This window comes from Lepidochelys kempii, chromosome 1 (assembly GCF_965140265.1).
Source record: "Lepidochelys kempii isolate rLepKem1 chromosome 1, rLepKem1.hap2, whole genome shotgun sequence".
Classification (NCBI taxonomy): domain Eukaryota; kingdom Metazoa; phylum Chordata; order Testudines; family Cheloniidae; genus Lepidochelys; species Lepidochelys kempii.
Window position 1 is genome coordinate 137,396,681 of NC_133256.1, and position 14,846 is coordinate 137,411,526.

Consider the following 14,846-nt stretch of genomic DNA (forward strand, 5'->3'; position numbering starts at 1 on the left):
TCCCAAAGCATGGCTCTCTAATTCTGGGAATGGTACACTTTATGAACAAATGCTCCATATCCTCCTTTCTACAAGTGTTGCTTTTCAGTTGTGCCACAGTTTGAATTTCATGCAATTGTTTCTTTCTGGATTGAATTAAAAGACCAAAATATTCCTGGCGTTTCTACAAGAGCTATGGTCTTGTAATCAATGTCAAAAGGAGAACTGCAGATGGTAAAAAATGGTGATAAATTTCCATGCAAACCTTGTCCTTCATTCTCTATCCAGATGTTCTTTTCTACATTGCTAACCATCTGACGAATCTCAGGTCCAGTTTGATTTCCTGCAATTGCTTGTCGAGGAAACAGCAGGATATAGCTTTGGGCATCTTTTGGGCACATTCTAGAAGAAAGCCTCAATGGGAAAATTGTCACTGTGAGACGGTTGGGTTTTAGGACACTTTGTCGCTGAACTCAGTTTAATGGAACAATTAATGTGGAACATGGTTGTCGTTGGTTGTTTGGTAATCTGGTGTTTGTGATTCGTGGATGAGTGGAGATTAGTAATCTATAAATCCTTGCGGGGGGAACATCAAAGAGGACATCGCCTTGGAAAGAAGACCTTGAGAGAGAATGTACCCACTGAAGAAATGGTATAACTGAAGGATCTTCAAACTGGTGTAAGTGTGAAAGCAGTAGGAAGTGAAATTTTTGTTTGTATTTTTATCTATTAATAGTTGTGTGTGTCTATAGATGTCCATTTTTGGTATATAGCTTGGGTTTTTGTTCTTAGTGCTCTTGACTTTATTGTTATTGTATATATACATGTTCTCTGTTTTTTACTTCAGCGGACTTGCACATAAAGAAATAAATAACCACACTAAATGGATCCACACAGAAACCATTCTACATTTTAATGCATATATGGGGGATCAGGGACTCCACTCAGGCTGGTTTGAACGGATGGAACCATAAAGGTTTACTTATGGAGGCTTTTTGCACATTACCAAAATGCTCTTAAGGCCCCTTTGTTGTAGACAAGTTCTGCACCTGCAGGAAATATGTGTGTCATCTGCCAAAACCAAATTTTAAGGATTAGCTAATAACATTTTCTTGAAAAAGAGAGCTGACATTCTTAACCAATATCATCGGTCTTTGAAGTCTCAGTAATCTGTTTTCACTGGTTGTCTTTTTTAGTTAGTCTTTGAGTTTTACTCTTTGCAGGGTGTTTTTTGTTTTTGTTTTTATGGTATGCATTTGTTTTCCCCCTAAAGGGTAAAAGACCCATTATTGCAAATAACTTCCTTAATTCCAGGGGACCAAGTTATCAATTATTCTTTGAGCACATCCAGTTGCTCTATCTCACAGCTTCATCTGATGTTCCATCCCAGAGTATTATGAGACCTCAAGGAAATTCTCAGCTCAAGTTATAAAGTCTTATATCTTTTGGGTCAGAAGATATTGGGTCTGATTCCCCTATTTTTATTTACTTCAATGGCATTTATTTGGATTTACACTAGCGTAAGTGAGAAGAGAATCAAGCCCTCTGAGTTCTGTTCTTCCTGCTACTCTGTACTCTTGAGCTGGTGAGTGTTATCTGTTTGGATCCTCTTCTTAAATACTCCGGTTTCACATCACTATGAGTAACTCAATTGATTTCAGTAGGCATACTCTGCATTCTCATCAGTGTGAGAGCAGAGCCAGGCCCTGTATGCATTCAACCAGAGATTCATTGGATTGGTGTACCTATTTTTGACAATTTCACAGAGGGCTTTAAAATAAATACACTTGGGATGGAGAAGGAAGGAAACAACCTATTGATGGGGGTATAAATCTCTCAGCTTAATCCTGCAATCTCATATAGGAATGTAGATTTGACTATTCTTTACACCCTTGGAATGAGTGAGCGATAAACTTTATTCTGCTTGCTGTTTGGACTGGCAATCTAAGCCACTTTCAAATTCTGCGTGACCACAACCACAGACTTGCTGTCGACGCCTCCAGACAACAGAGAACAGGCCTCAGCCTGTGCAACTTCTTCATTAGTGCTGCTGGTAGCCATAATTATATAACACGAGAGTGTTCTTCTCTTGCCAGCAGACAGAGTTAATGCAAAAAAACCTTAGGTAATAATTTAAAAATATATTGTAGCTCCACTGTAAACAGGATAGGATTGCTTTTTTTAAATAACAGATCCCATTAAACAGAAAAAAGTAAAATGTGGACATAAAAAAAGGGTGATAATAGCTCTGGTTAGCCTTAAAAACAAATGTAGAGTCTAGTGACATTCCATTATTTAACATGTTTTTTTATCTTCTTAAAGCCCGAAGATATCCTTTCAATTTCCATGCTTCATTTATCTAATTTAAGAGCAGATGATTAATTATGCTTCTATAAACCATGTTTCTCTTTGAAACTATAATCACTGTTACTTTATCAGACTTTTCCTTTTGTGATGTATTTTCCGAGCACTTAAAGTATTACTTGTTAGTTAAACAAAATGGGGAAGCTGATCTGACTGGTCATGAGGAGACCACAAGTTGGCTCAGGTTCAGAACGATTTATATCAGATGTGGTTGAAGATTCCACATAAAAATGAGTCCAGTGATCCTGGCTCAAATATCAGTGTGGCTTATTACCCATGTCATAACTGTTTTAGCTTTTGGATGAATACAACTGGCATTCGTTGCTTTCAAGAAAGTGTTAAAGTACTGAGGTTTAGGGCACCTTTCCATGCTATTGGAGGGTAATCCTTCCAGGCCAGAACTGGAGTGCGTTGTCAAGGGACTGGATGAAAGCCCACTCTTTTGGCTCTATCCTGGAGAAAAAGGAGGACAATGAAGGAATTAATCAAAGAGATAAAAATGACATCATAGGACAGCTATTTTATCTCTTTACAAATCAGTGATTGTCTCATGGAGTGTGAGGGCTTAATACTGGTGACATCTAAGTCATCAGATTCATGACAAATCCCAAAGGGACATGGCCGTCTTGCCAATCAAGTACCATCCAGATCAATCTCTGGCAAGGTGCTTAAGGTGGTTTGATTATATATTCAGTTTATGTCCATCACTGGCACACTTGTTGTGCCACTGAAGGTTTTGGCACCCATACTCACCGATCGTGGAGCAGCATTCCTCGGTATGCATGCTTCAGAATTCATTGATTTTCCATTCTTCACAATGAAAACTGAAAATTTTGATACTTCCCGCTGAAAGGAAACTCTGAAATTTTCATTCTGGGAAAAATCTAACAGTTCCAGTTTGATTTCTCCCCCGCTCCCTCCTCCTCAAAAAATGAAACAGAGCAGCCAGATGCTTCTGTCCCCCTAGGGACTCCATCGGCTATTCCTGCCAGCTGTGGGTAGTTGGAGACCACCACTAAGTCTCCCACCTAGGAATGGGGAGACTGGAAGCCCTGAGAGCCTTAACCAAAGCTTGTGCTGCCAGTCTCTCTGCTGCGGAGTCAGGAGCTGAGCTGCATTTAGAGCTTGGAGACCCAGGCTTTCAGGCTTCCAGATCCATGGCAAGGAAGCTGGAAGTCCTTGCCTGGTGGGTCTGCTGCAGACCCTGCAAGCCTGGAGTCTCCAGCTCATGGCGTGGGCTCCTCCAGACCCTAGAAGTCCAGGTTCCACAGCAGCCCCTCAGGAAACCAGGGCAATGTTCTGTCAGAACCCTGCCTACAAGTCAGCAAAAGTTCATTGAATGAGGAATGTTCCTGCTACACTTTTTGGGTGTGACGGATTGGCATTTTCCAGTGAAACGCTGTTCTGTATGCAGGCACAGTGATCCAATCTTCCTTGTACTCTTGCACCAATGACCCTCAAACCTGATTTGACACATCCCTGCCATTACTGAACCCTGGTCTCCCTGGAGCAGAGACTTCTAATCATTCAAAGTTTGGCCCTATTGTGTTGTGGTTTTGGAATATGGATAAAAAGGGACTAGGATGAAACCACCAAACTCCTTTTCACTTGCGCTCTGGGCCAGGATTTGGAACATGGGGCTCCACAGGGTATGTGAGCTTGATTCACTGCCAGTCTTCTATTAAGTCTTCTACTATTGGAATCCAGTCGGCAGGTCCCAATGGTAGAAAGCTTGCATAGGAGGCCATGGGGGGTTTCTTAAAGTGGCACAAGCAGCCCACATACCTCTCTCTCTCAGGGACCCAGCACTAGTCTGCCTAGTGGGTATGGCAGGAAGGGGCATGGCCAGGGCAAAAGTATATACACTTATTCAACAACTTTCTGAGCAACTCTCTGAGGCTAATATGAGACTCTGGGCAAAACTAAAGCTCCTTCTCTCTGGCAGAACCTATGGGGAGGGTGGCAGTGGTAATACATCCTACCTTTTCCCGGGGGGACTCTCTCCTATGGCTTAGCTACCCTCCATGGGTGTAAATGATGCAATTAGCGTTCTGCTGATCCAATGAAGATGTAATTAACCCACGGAACTTGCTTTCCCCAGATATTAATGAAGCAAACAACTTAGCAAAATAACAAACCATTACAGGATACACCAGTCACTCTAATAATAACAAGGACTAGGCTTCCCATCAAAAGCTGATGTACTGCTAGCATCAAGGAAATATCCACCATGTCCAGTCTCTTTGCCCAGTTGAAATATTATTGTAGAATTGGCTGGTTTAATTGTAATACCCAGGAGGTCAGACTAGATGATCTAATGGTCCATTCTGGCCTCAGAATCTATAAATTATTGTTGGGTGTCTGAAAAAACCATAGGCTACTGTTGGAAAGATTGTGCCTAACTAGGTGGACAATTGCTCTGTTCTGGTTTGGAGGTTACCAGACTCCTTTGTCCCTTATACACTGAGCATCCTCACCCACAGGGACCTACAGCCTAAGTAAATTATGCCATTAATTCCAACAACTGTAATAATTTGTAGATGTTTTGCATTTAATAGTCTACATCCCAGGAGCCATTTCTCAGAGCAGTATCACATAAGGAGTAGTCATATAGTATATGGAGACAATGCAACTTGCAGCTCTAAATTAGCCAACAGCTTGGTTATGACAAAGGAGTGGCAGGATTATAATGACCAAAGGTTAATTTGGGTTTTGTCTGATAATGGCAAGCATTGCAGCTAGCAGTTGGTGACGTGCACTGCTGGCTGTTTGTGTCACAGTGAAGAGAATCCAAAACAAGGGAAAGAGGGACTAGCCACCAGAACGGGAACCATGAAACTACTTACAGGTTCAGATTGCACAGTAGATAGATGCAACACTTTCAGCATGCAATTAACTTATGCTACATTATTATGGGAAACCTATAAAAACACGTATTAGCACACGAGTACCAAACAAATGCTATGACTCTCACTTCACATTTACAGTCGACACAGCACATCGCTGGACACCTGGCAAATTTTGCAGTCTTGATGCAGGTGAAACTTCCACTGACATCTATCTGTAAGGTCCTGAATCAGGACTCCAGGATTTGCCGATGTAAATAAACTGCCCAATGCCAGTGCGCTAAGTGGAAAAGCACTTTAAAGTCTTCCACAGTCTGGAGTTTAAAATTCCAGGTGGTATAATGTGAGGTTTAATTAAGAAGCCAGAAACTTTCTGATTGGTAGATCTCACACTGAAAGTGAAAGTATCCCCATTTCCCCACCCAACTGCACTACTCTTAGTAAAAAGTGCAGTTTCTTTTTGAGTGAACTTCCTCTGCTCTCATGGTACTTCAAGAACTTTTTTTTCTAAAATACTGTGTTTTCATTCTTAATATTCTTCCTTGGTATCATATTATCAAGGTTCCTCCCCCACTCTGAACTCTAGGGTACAGATGTGGGGACCTGCATGAAAAACCTCCTAAGCTTATCTTTACCAGCTTAGGTCAAAACTTCCCCAAGGTACAAAATATTACCCCCGTTATCCTTGGACTGGCGGCTACCACCACCAAACTAATACTGGTTACTGGGGAAGAGCTGTTTGGACGCGTCCTTCCCCCCAAAATACTTCCCAAAACCTTGCACCCCACTTCCTGGACAAGGTTTGGTAAAAAGCCTCACCAATTTGCCTAGGTGACTACAGACCCAGACCCTTGGATCTTAAGAACAATGAACAATCCTCCCAACACTTGCACCCCCCGCTTTCCTGGGAAATGTTGGATAAAAAGCCTCACCAATTTGCATAGGTGACCACAGACCCAAACCCTTGGATCTGAAAACAATGAAAAAGCATTCAGTGTTTTACAAGAAGACTTTTAATAAAAAATAGAAGTAAATAGAAATAAAGAAATCCCCCCTGTAAAATCAGGATGGTAGATATCTTACAGGGTAATTAGATTCAAAAACATAGAGAACCCCTCTAGGCAAAACCTTAAGTTACAAAAAAGATACACAGACAGAAATAGTTATTCTATTCAGCACAATTCTTTTCTCAGCCATTTAAAGAAATCATAATCTAACACATACCTAGCTAGATTACTTACTAAAAGTTCTAAGACTCCATTCCTGTTCTGTCCCCGGCCAAGACGACTACAGACAGACACAGACCCTTTGTTTCTCTCCCTCCTCCCAGCTTTTGAAAGTATCTTGTCTCCTCATTGGTCATTTTGGTCAGGTGCCAGCGAGGTTACCTTTAGCTTCTTAACCCTTTACAGGTGAGAGGAGCTTTCCCCTGTCCAGGAGGGATTTCAAAGGGGTTTACCCTTCCCTTTATATTTATGACACATATAGATCCCCATATCCACTTCCCCTGCACCTTCAGAGATCAGGCTTCATGCTCCAATTGAAATCTGTGGTAGGCTTGCTATGGACTTTGCTATGACATTTGGCTGCAATGGAATTCCTCCCACATGAGGTCAGAATCCCTTCTATTGTCTGAGATGCCGTTACTTAAACATCTCCTGTGTTTATCAGAAATAAGAAGTTTTAGTAAAGAAAAAGACACAAACAAGGCTTTTTAAAGATTAATTTCCACCTAGCCAAAAAGTACCCTGGGTAAATCAGGAATTAGAATTTAGGAAAATGGAATGGATACTTGATCGTTTTATAGTACTTCAGCTGTGTTAAAATTATTTGAAAAACCTTAACTTTGCCAGAAGGCCTAGTATTTTCCCCAAATGCCAACAACTTCATTTTCCTTTGGTCTCTGATCTATTGCATATTCTTGGATGTGCTCTTGCCCTTTAATTCTCACTTTTAAGCTGATGATTAAAAACACTTAAGCAACTTCCTCCTCCCTCCCTTCTTTCCTTCTCCTCACCTCCCAATGCTGGCATTCAATATCCTTTTCAGAAATGTTTGAATACAAAACTACTTTTCTCACTAGATAAACTTGCATTACTCATTGTTCAGATTACAGGTCCAAAGGTGTTTCTTTCTGATTTTCATCACTGATATGACCGATGAAAACATTTATTATGTGTGCAACTAATATTAACTTACCAGAGTGATAATGAAATTTGTTAAATTTATTTCTTGGTAATAAAATCCAATTAGAATGTGAAGGCTGCCTAAAGACGCATTTAAAGGAACACCGTCAATTTTAAAAATCACATTTCAATTTGAAAATGGTATCCTTAATATTGTTACAGGTAACTCGAAAACTCCTGTAATAGTGATCAGAGAAAACAAATGATCGTCTTGTCTATTTTTTCAGTTTGTTTGCACTTTGTTTTGACAGCACTTCCCAGGTGTAGTTCATTTCTCTGTTTTGCTGATGGTGCTGCACTCTTCCCAGACCATGCGAGAGGGCCATGTTGTTTTGTTTGTGCAGGGCGAGTTCTGGTCCATGACTAGGGCTCCTATGTGCTACAATGATACAAATAATTCATAGTAATACTAGGAACAGCAGCAGAACTGAAACAGAAGGTGAACTGGCAGAAAGCAGGGGAGGGTACAAAGAAAGCCAATGTGGCAGAGGAGAGATTGAGATGGGGAAACACTCCCTAAATGCCCCCAAAACCAGGACGTGTGAGAGAGTTTCTCAGCCTGTCAGACACCTCACAAAGTGATGAGGGAAAAATAATGCCTGACCCTGGGAGAAAAAGGAGATGTCAGACATGGCACTGTGCTGCATAGCACAGGCACTGATGATAAGTGGACACACAGAGTGTGTAACCCTCTGACCAGAAGCAGGTCAGACCGGCTTCTGACAGGTTACCTGGGGAGAGAGGCCTGTCTCTTTCTTTGGCAACACTGGAGAGCTTGTGATGCCAGTAAAGTTTTATGGAATGGAAAGAGGCATTTGGGCGAAGGACTGGGCCTTAGCATTTAGGGTAGTATTGCTCTTGGAGCCCAACCAAAAGCCCTTCTCGGTATCAGCTAGGAGCTGAAAAACACTGGCCCACACCACGTAGTTTCTTAAAACATTTTTTTTTTAGAGTAGCACATGCTGTTTAAAGGGGGCTCTGATAGAATATTGAATTTCAAAATCTTTGTCAATTTCCAGACAGTCAGCTTGACTGTGTCCCTTCAACTAGAGTTGTTCTGAGCGCTTTACCCACTTCAGATCCTGTTTTGGACCCAGGGTATAGTATTTTATCCTGCTCCTATAAAAACCAAAGGCAAAACTTTATCTTAGTTCTAACAGGGCAAAATCAGGCTCACAATGAGTTATACTATATGGCTATATGGCTTTTCTGGCTTGTGCTTTTTTCTATGGCCTTGATGTGATGAATGAATGTTATTTTCTGCTCTGACCCAGAGATTTGGACTATTGTCCATCTAAGCTGTGAAGTGAGCTTTCTAACAGTGATTACTTTCACTGAGCTAAAATGGATAATTCATGAGAATGGTCTGTCTGTGACGTGTCTCCTCCGTATTTTGCTGAGAATAAAAGAGTGGGCTGTTCATCAGAGCAGGGCTCAGTGAAGACACACACCAAACTATGGTCAGGGGGCCACAACTTCATTAAAATAATTTAGCAAAACTATGCCTACAGGCCTCATGTCCTGGCAGTAGTGGAAAGGAGAGGAAGTGACTGCAGCCCAGAGCAGTAATCAGCTTCTTCCCCCTCTTGGGCCCTCAAATTCTGAGCAATCCAAATTTTAGCAGGTGTGAATAATCCTCGAGATCAAGTGCGCCTACACCATCCTACAGCCTATCTAGGGCCATGGTATCTTGCATGTTACTGGATTGGGAAACCACTGAACTTTCCAAAGTGATCTTGAGGGGTCCCATGATTACAATCCCCATCGCTGTGGGAAGATGAGTTAATGTGTATTCAGTATGAATGGTGGGTGTCCCATATTCCAGAAGATCAACCACCTTTCCAGCAATTAATGTAAACAACTACCTGGATTCTAACCTTGCTGCCATCACCCACTGTCACAGAAACCAGACAATTTTCAATCCGCATTGTGATGTCCAGATTAAAGAGATTGAAGCCAGCAGCAGATGGTCCTGACTCTCTTATACAATGTAATACCCTCCCAGCCAAAATAAAATAAAAATGCATCAAATCCCTTCTGCTCCTGACTGATATCCTTTCTGGCATAGTCCAATCTTGAGGTCTGCTTGTGCCTGCCCACACCAACTAAAGAGACTTGGACCATACTGATATATTCACAAGGAAAACGGTTTCAATGTGTACCAACCGGTGAGTGTGTGTTACAGCTCTCCCTCTGTGCTGAACCACAGAGGACACAAGTTATTGCTGTCCCAAGCTATAAAACTTGGCTCGATAGCTTAAGTTATAGGAGTTGTGCTTTTAGCTCTGCTGGTCCCGAGGTCAGTCCATGGTGTGTCAGCCAAGAGGAGGGCTGCCATCACAAATGCATTTAGCTGACATGAATACTTCCATGATCAAATCGTTACATTAAGATGAATGATGAGGGCAGCAGGGAGAGGAGGGAATATGTCATTTCTGGAACTTGCTAATGTGGGGTGTTGGTGGATCCCAATGCACTAGCCATACCACAGGAGCTGGCATCTGACCCAAGGGCAGTCGCGCTGTGATCGTTGTATGTCTAGTGATCCCATTGAAACCCAACCTCCAAACCATGGGTGAGAAACGTCCCTTTCAAATACAGCTGAGAAACAGCAACACAGAGGCAACGTGGCCATGGTCATGGAATGAGGGACAGAGGAAGAAACCTAAAAATGGTGGGAAACGCATAGCATTAGAAAAGGCCCTCGAAAAAAATGTGGTATCAATAGATACTGCCTCTCTTTAAGAATTTCACTTGTGTGCATTTTTAGCATTGTACCAAACCTTTACTGCCACACACCAGTAGTATAAAATATGTGCAAGGGGTGAGTGGGGCTAGGTACCCTTCCAACATGAGCTGTGTTACCAGGCCCAGGATAGCTGGAAGGGTGGGCAAATGCACTAGGGAGCCATTTGTCACATGGTTGAGGAAGGGGAAGGTAGAGAAGGAGCAAGATCTGGCTGCCTGCAGCAGTGCTGAATAACAGCAAAGAAGAGATGACTGAGGCAAACAGTATGAACATGCCTGCATGGCCCTTGCAAGGGGAGGAAGAGAGTCTTGAGCTGCATGAAGCATAGCTAAGGGGCGAAGAGCTGGGATAAGGCTGAGCAGGCAGGGTACACAGCAGCTGTGGGGTAGAACCAAAAAACCCTGCTTTTGCCTCTTTTACAAGTGGCCTAATCCAGCAGTTTATCTTGCTACTTGACAGAGGCACTGGGAATGACCAGTAGCAGCCTCCCTTACAGAGAGCTCATCACTGAGCAGTGAGTGTTGCAATGCTAGGGTTGGTTTGGTCCCTACAGCTCTGTTCTCACAATCCAGCACTAACTTTGTTGGCAGATGCTCTGTATGGTTTGGAATTCCCTTCCTTGTGTATAAATCACAACTGAAAATATGAACATATTTTGTAGTGGGTTTTAAATAATTCTGTGCAGTGAATGAGGCAGGGCTTCTGTGGAAAAAATAGGATGTGATCATGTAATTAAAGACTGTATCATAATATATATGCACACAGGGGCCAAATTAAGGTTAGACAGGCAACCTTAACTGGGAAATTTAACTTCTTAGTGCTTGACTATGCAACCGTCATATTTTTTTAGTGGTCACAGGGTGATTGGCCCATTTTTAAGGGGGAACAGGGGTCCAGTGCACCTTTGACTTATCAGCTACCTCCCACTTTGGTTTAAGAGAAGGCACCAGGGCCATATAAAAAGGGGAGAGAGGAACGGAACAGGTGAGACCTGCCTGAGGAAGAAAGGAGAGACCCAGAGACTGGCACTGTTCATTAATCATGTGCAGCTGGGGGTGGGGAACTGACATTTTCTGTAAAGACCTAGACTGTCAATAAGGCAGGGGGCATTGTGGCTGTGAGAGCTGGAGTCCCTGTCCTTTCGGAAGTGAGGCAGTCGGTACCGGGAGGAAAAAGCCTGCAGAGAAAAGGCCCTGGGAGGTGAAGCTCAGCTGAGAGAGGAAGAAGGAACCCTTCAATAGGCCCTGAAGCAGGAAAGGGGAAGAGGAAACGCCCCTGAGCATGGGTGCTGGAACTAGGGGTTTGGGTGGTGCTGCAGCAACCCCTGACTTGAGGTGGTTTCCATCATATACAGGGTTTACAGTTTGGTTCAATGGCTCTCAGTACCCGCACTATAAAAATTGTTCCAGCACCCCTGCCCCTGAGACCTCTAGCCCAGGGTGAGCCAAGGAGCGGGTTTTGTGGGGTTCTTTTTGCCTCTGGAAAATAAAACGGTGCCTGGAAAGAGAATCTGAGTGTGGCAGTGGGTCCTTCGTGGGCTGGGCCAAGCCACTATCTTACAGTTGTGTGGTGTCACTGTGTAAAATATCGGTTAGTAATATCTTTCCACTTTATGAGTAGATGTTACATTTGGTGATTAGGACCTGGCTTTCCAGAATATCACACTCCAAAATAGAACGTCTTTTGTCAGAAACAATATCTCTTGTTTAATAGACTGAAAAGTAGCTTTTCCAGGGGCTCTGCTTTTCCTGCTTCTGGAGTGAGTAGTTCATATTTGAGTTTGGAGAATGTTAGTTCATATTCTGACACACATGCCCATATCTTATCCCCTCTGCTATACCTCAGTTTCTTGAAAAGGAGCAAAGATTTGCTCGGTAATTGTCTTGGGTAGATGGGGGGAAAGACCTGACATTTGTTTTTCTTCATATGAATATTTCGCTAGTGCCCACACTGCAGCAGAATGTGCTTGTCTAGGAGAGGGGAGTAAACTTGTCACTTTACCAGAGTATATTATTATTACTGTGGTAGCCCCCAAAGTCCCAGCCAGAATTAGAGCCCGCAGGGGGCTGGGCACTGTACAGACATCTAGAAAGATGCGTCCCTGCCCCTAAGGCTTTGCAGTGCAAGGGCCTGATTGTGCAATGAGCTCTGCCCTAACCTAGGTTATAACCTGCAGCAGCTGAAAGATGCATAATCCACTCTAACTTTCCTTACCAGGCCCACTAAAAAACACCTCTCTAGTCACTGTCAGGTCCATTTTCAAAGGGGCCCCAGCAGCAAAGGACAGCGCCAGAGGGTTTTGTTTTTCAATTGTGCCTCACTCACACTCCTGCCTTTCTGCCTTGGGAGACTTCAGGAGCTTTCCTCCCCCTCCCCGCACACATCTTCAAACTGATGTTTTCCGACCTGCTGCCAAGCTGGAAATCGTTCCCAGCCCAGCCTCCCCCACGCTGGTAAAAATCCCCTTCCCTTGGAGGCATTGGCCGCGCTCCCGTCTGCCCCCCAGCCTGGGGCGCCTGCAGTGACTCCCTGTGGTGGAGAGGGGCGATGTCAGTCTCTCCTCCACCTCGTCCCTCCCCGTGTCTCTCGCCTCCTCCCCCAGGCTTTCGGCGGATTCCGCTCTCCGGGTTTTCCGCCCGTCCCGTTGCAATCCGCCACCTCGGAGCGGCCAGCGCCGTGTGCGAGCGAGGCGGGGAGCTCGCCGCCCGGGCAGCTGATGCTCAGAGGAGCGGGGAGCGGGGCTGGGCGCCGGTGACTTCGCCCAGCGGAGGGAGCCGCTCGCAGGCAGAGGACGCCGCCCGGGGCGCGCACCATGGGGGACGCCCGGCCCGCCGGTGCCGGCTGTTAGCAAGTGACAGCGGACTCGGGAGAGCGCAGCAGCCCGGCGTGCGGGGCTCGCTGGGCGGCGGGGGCCGGGGAGGGCAGAGCGCTGCCGCGATCCGCGTGTGTGTGGCTGGCTGGCTGGCGAGCCCCGGGAGCGGCGATGCCCTTCGCCAAGCGGATCGTGGAGCCCCAGTGGCTGTGCCGGCAGCTGCCGGCCGCCTCGCTGCTGGAGGAGAGTTTGGGCTGCCCCGAGCCCCGGGACCAGCCGCAGCCCGAGCCGGAGGAGGCTGCCGCCGTGGTGCCCGCGGAGGCGAAGGAGGCTGCGGCGGTGCTGACGATGCTGGATCTCTGCTCCGTCAGTAACGGGGCCCTGGCCCGGATCCTCCGGCAGCTGTCCGACGTGGCCCGGCACGCCTGCACCCTCTTCCAGGAGATCGAGTCGGAGCTGCAGCTGGCCCAGCGCAGGGTGCGGGCGCTGCACGGCAAGATCGGCGGGGTGCAGGGGGTGCTGCGCAGCCTGGATCCCAAGCAGGAGGCAGTGCGTGAGTAGCCCGCCGCGCCTCGGCCCCCTGGGGGGGGGGCTAAGCCTTGGTGGTGGTGGGGGGCTCTGTGTGTGTGTGTGTGTGTGTGTGTGTGATCGCCTGGGAATGAAGCTGGGGGGCAGCCGGAGGGGATGGGCTCTGTCCGGGGCGCTTGGAAGGGGGAGAGAGGGTTTCCGGGCGAGAAAAGTTGGTGCTTTAACGACTGAAACCAGGGGACGGACTTGCTGAGCTGTGAAGTTGAATGAATCGGGGGAGCGGGGTGGGGGTGTGGGTGGGGGGCGCACGCTTCTCCTAGACCCTGGTCCCAGCTTGGCCCTGCTCCTCCTGGCCGCATCGCCGCCTAAAAAGAAACCAGCCGCTCTGCGAAATGGCCCGAAGTCCCTACCCCTGCCTGGGGGCGGAGGCGACGGGTGTTTGCAGGCTGGATCTGCCCGGGGGGGGAACGGGGGACAGGGGACCTGGGTGGAAAGTTGGGAAATGGACCGCTGGTTTCCAGGGCGAGAGCATCTGTTTGGCTCGGCAGCGCGGTTGCCTGTTCCACCCGGTGGGTGGTATGGGATGATCCACCAGTCGCCTCCTCACCCGTCCCAGCCCTGGGCGCGCCATCCCCGCCTCGCTCAGGAGTCGCTGGCTGCCATAAGTGAGCCCCGGCCGCTTACGGTGCGGCCGGGCATTGACTCTGCGGCTGCAGGCACCAGCCGGAGTGGGGTTGCGCTGCTCTTGAATTCCTCATGATAAGTAAATGCCTGCTCAAGGGGCTGGAAGGTGTGTGGCAACAAGAGGGGTCCGGGGAGGGGAAAAGGACCTCAGCTCTCAGCGCTGAAGGGATGAAAATGCCTGAATTCGCCAGGCTTGTACTTTCCCAACGTTCAGGTCCGACAGACCCACTTGATTTGCTGACGTTGACCAGTGTCAAAGAGACAGCTCCCCAACCTGGTTGTTTTCGTGTGTGAATTTATACACAAAACAATGCGTATCAGTGTGTTCCTGGGCACAGGGTGTGCAACCAGACCATTCCACTATCAAGAAAGATGATGTCAGTGGTTTCTGACTTACATAAGAAGCTTCCTGACTAGGATTTCTGGGACTGCATAGTCAACAGCGAAGGATTTGACAGGGGATGTTGCGAAGGCCAAAACTATAACTGGGTTCAAAACAGAATTAGATAAATTAATGGAGGATAGGTCCATCAATGGCTATTAGCCAAGATGGTCAAGGATGCAATCCTATGCTCTAGGTGTCGCTGAACCTCTAACTTCCACATGCTGGGACTGGATGACAGGGGATGGATCACTTGATAATTGCTGTGTTCTGTTCATTCCCTTTGAAGCATCTAGCACTGGCCACTGTCAGAAGA

At 46.2% G+C, this 14,846-nt stretch overlaps 1 protein-coding gene across 4 annotated transcripts in view; it reads left to right on the forward strand.

Moving 5' to 3' along the window:
- The first annotated feature begins 12,788 nt into the window (after positions 1-12,788).
- Positions 12,789-14,846, forward strand: part of NHS (NHS actin remodeling regulator) — a 345,504-nt gene continuing 343,446 nt past the window's right edge. For all 4 annotated transcript variants that reach the window (XR_012160290.1, XM_073356202.1, XM_073356225.1 and 1 more), the window contains exon 1: positions 12,789-13,489. Coding sequence is in view for 3 of the 4 variants with exons in the window: in XM_073356202.1 (XP_073212303.1) it covers positions 13,108-13,489 (382 nt within the window). In the remaining variant the exon portion in view is untranslated. The remainder of the gene's footprint in view (positions 13,490-14,846) is intronic.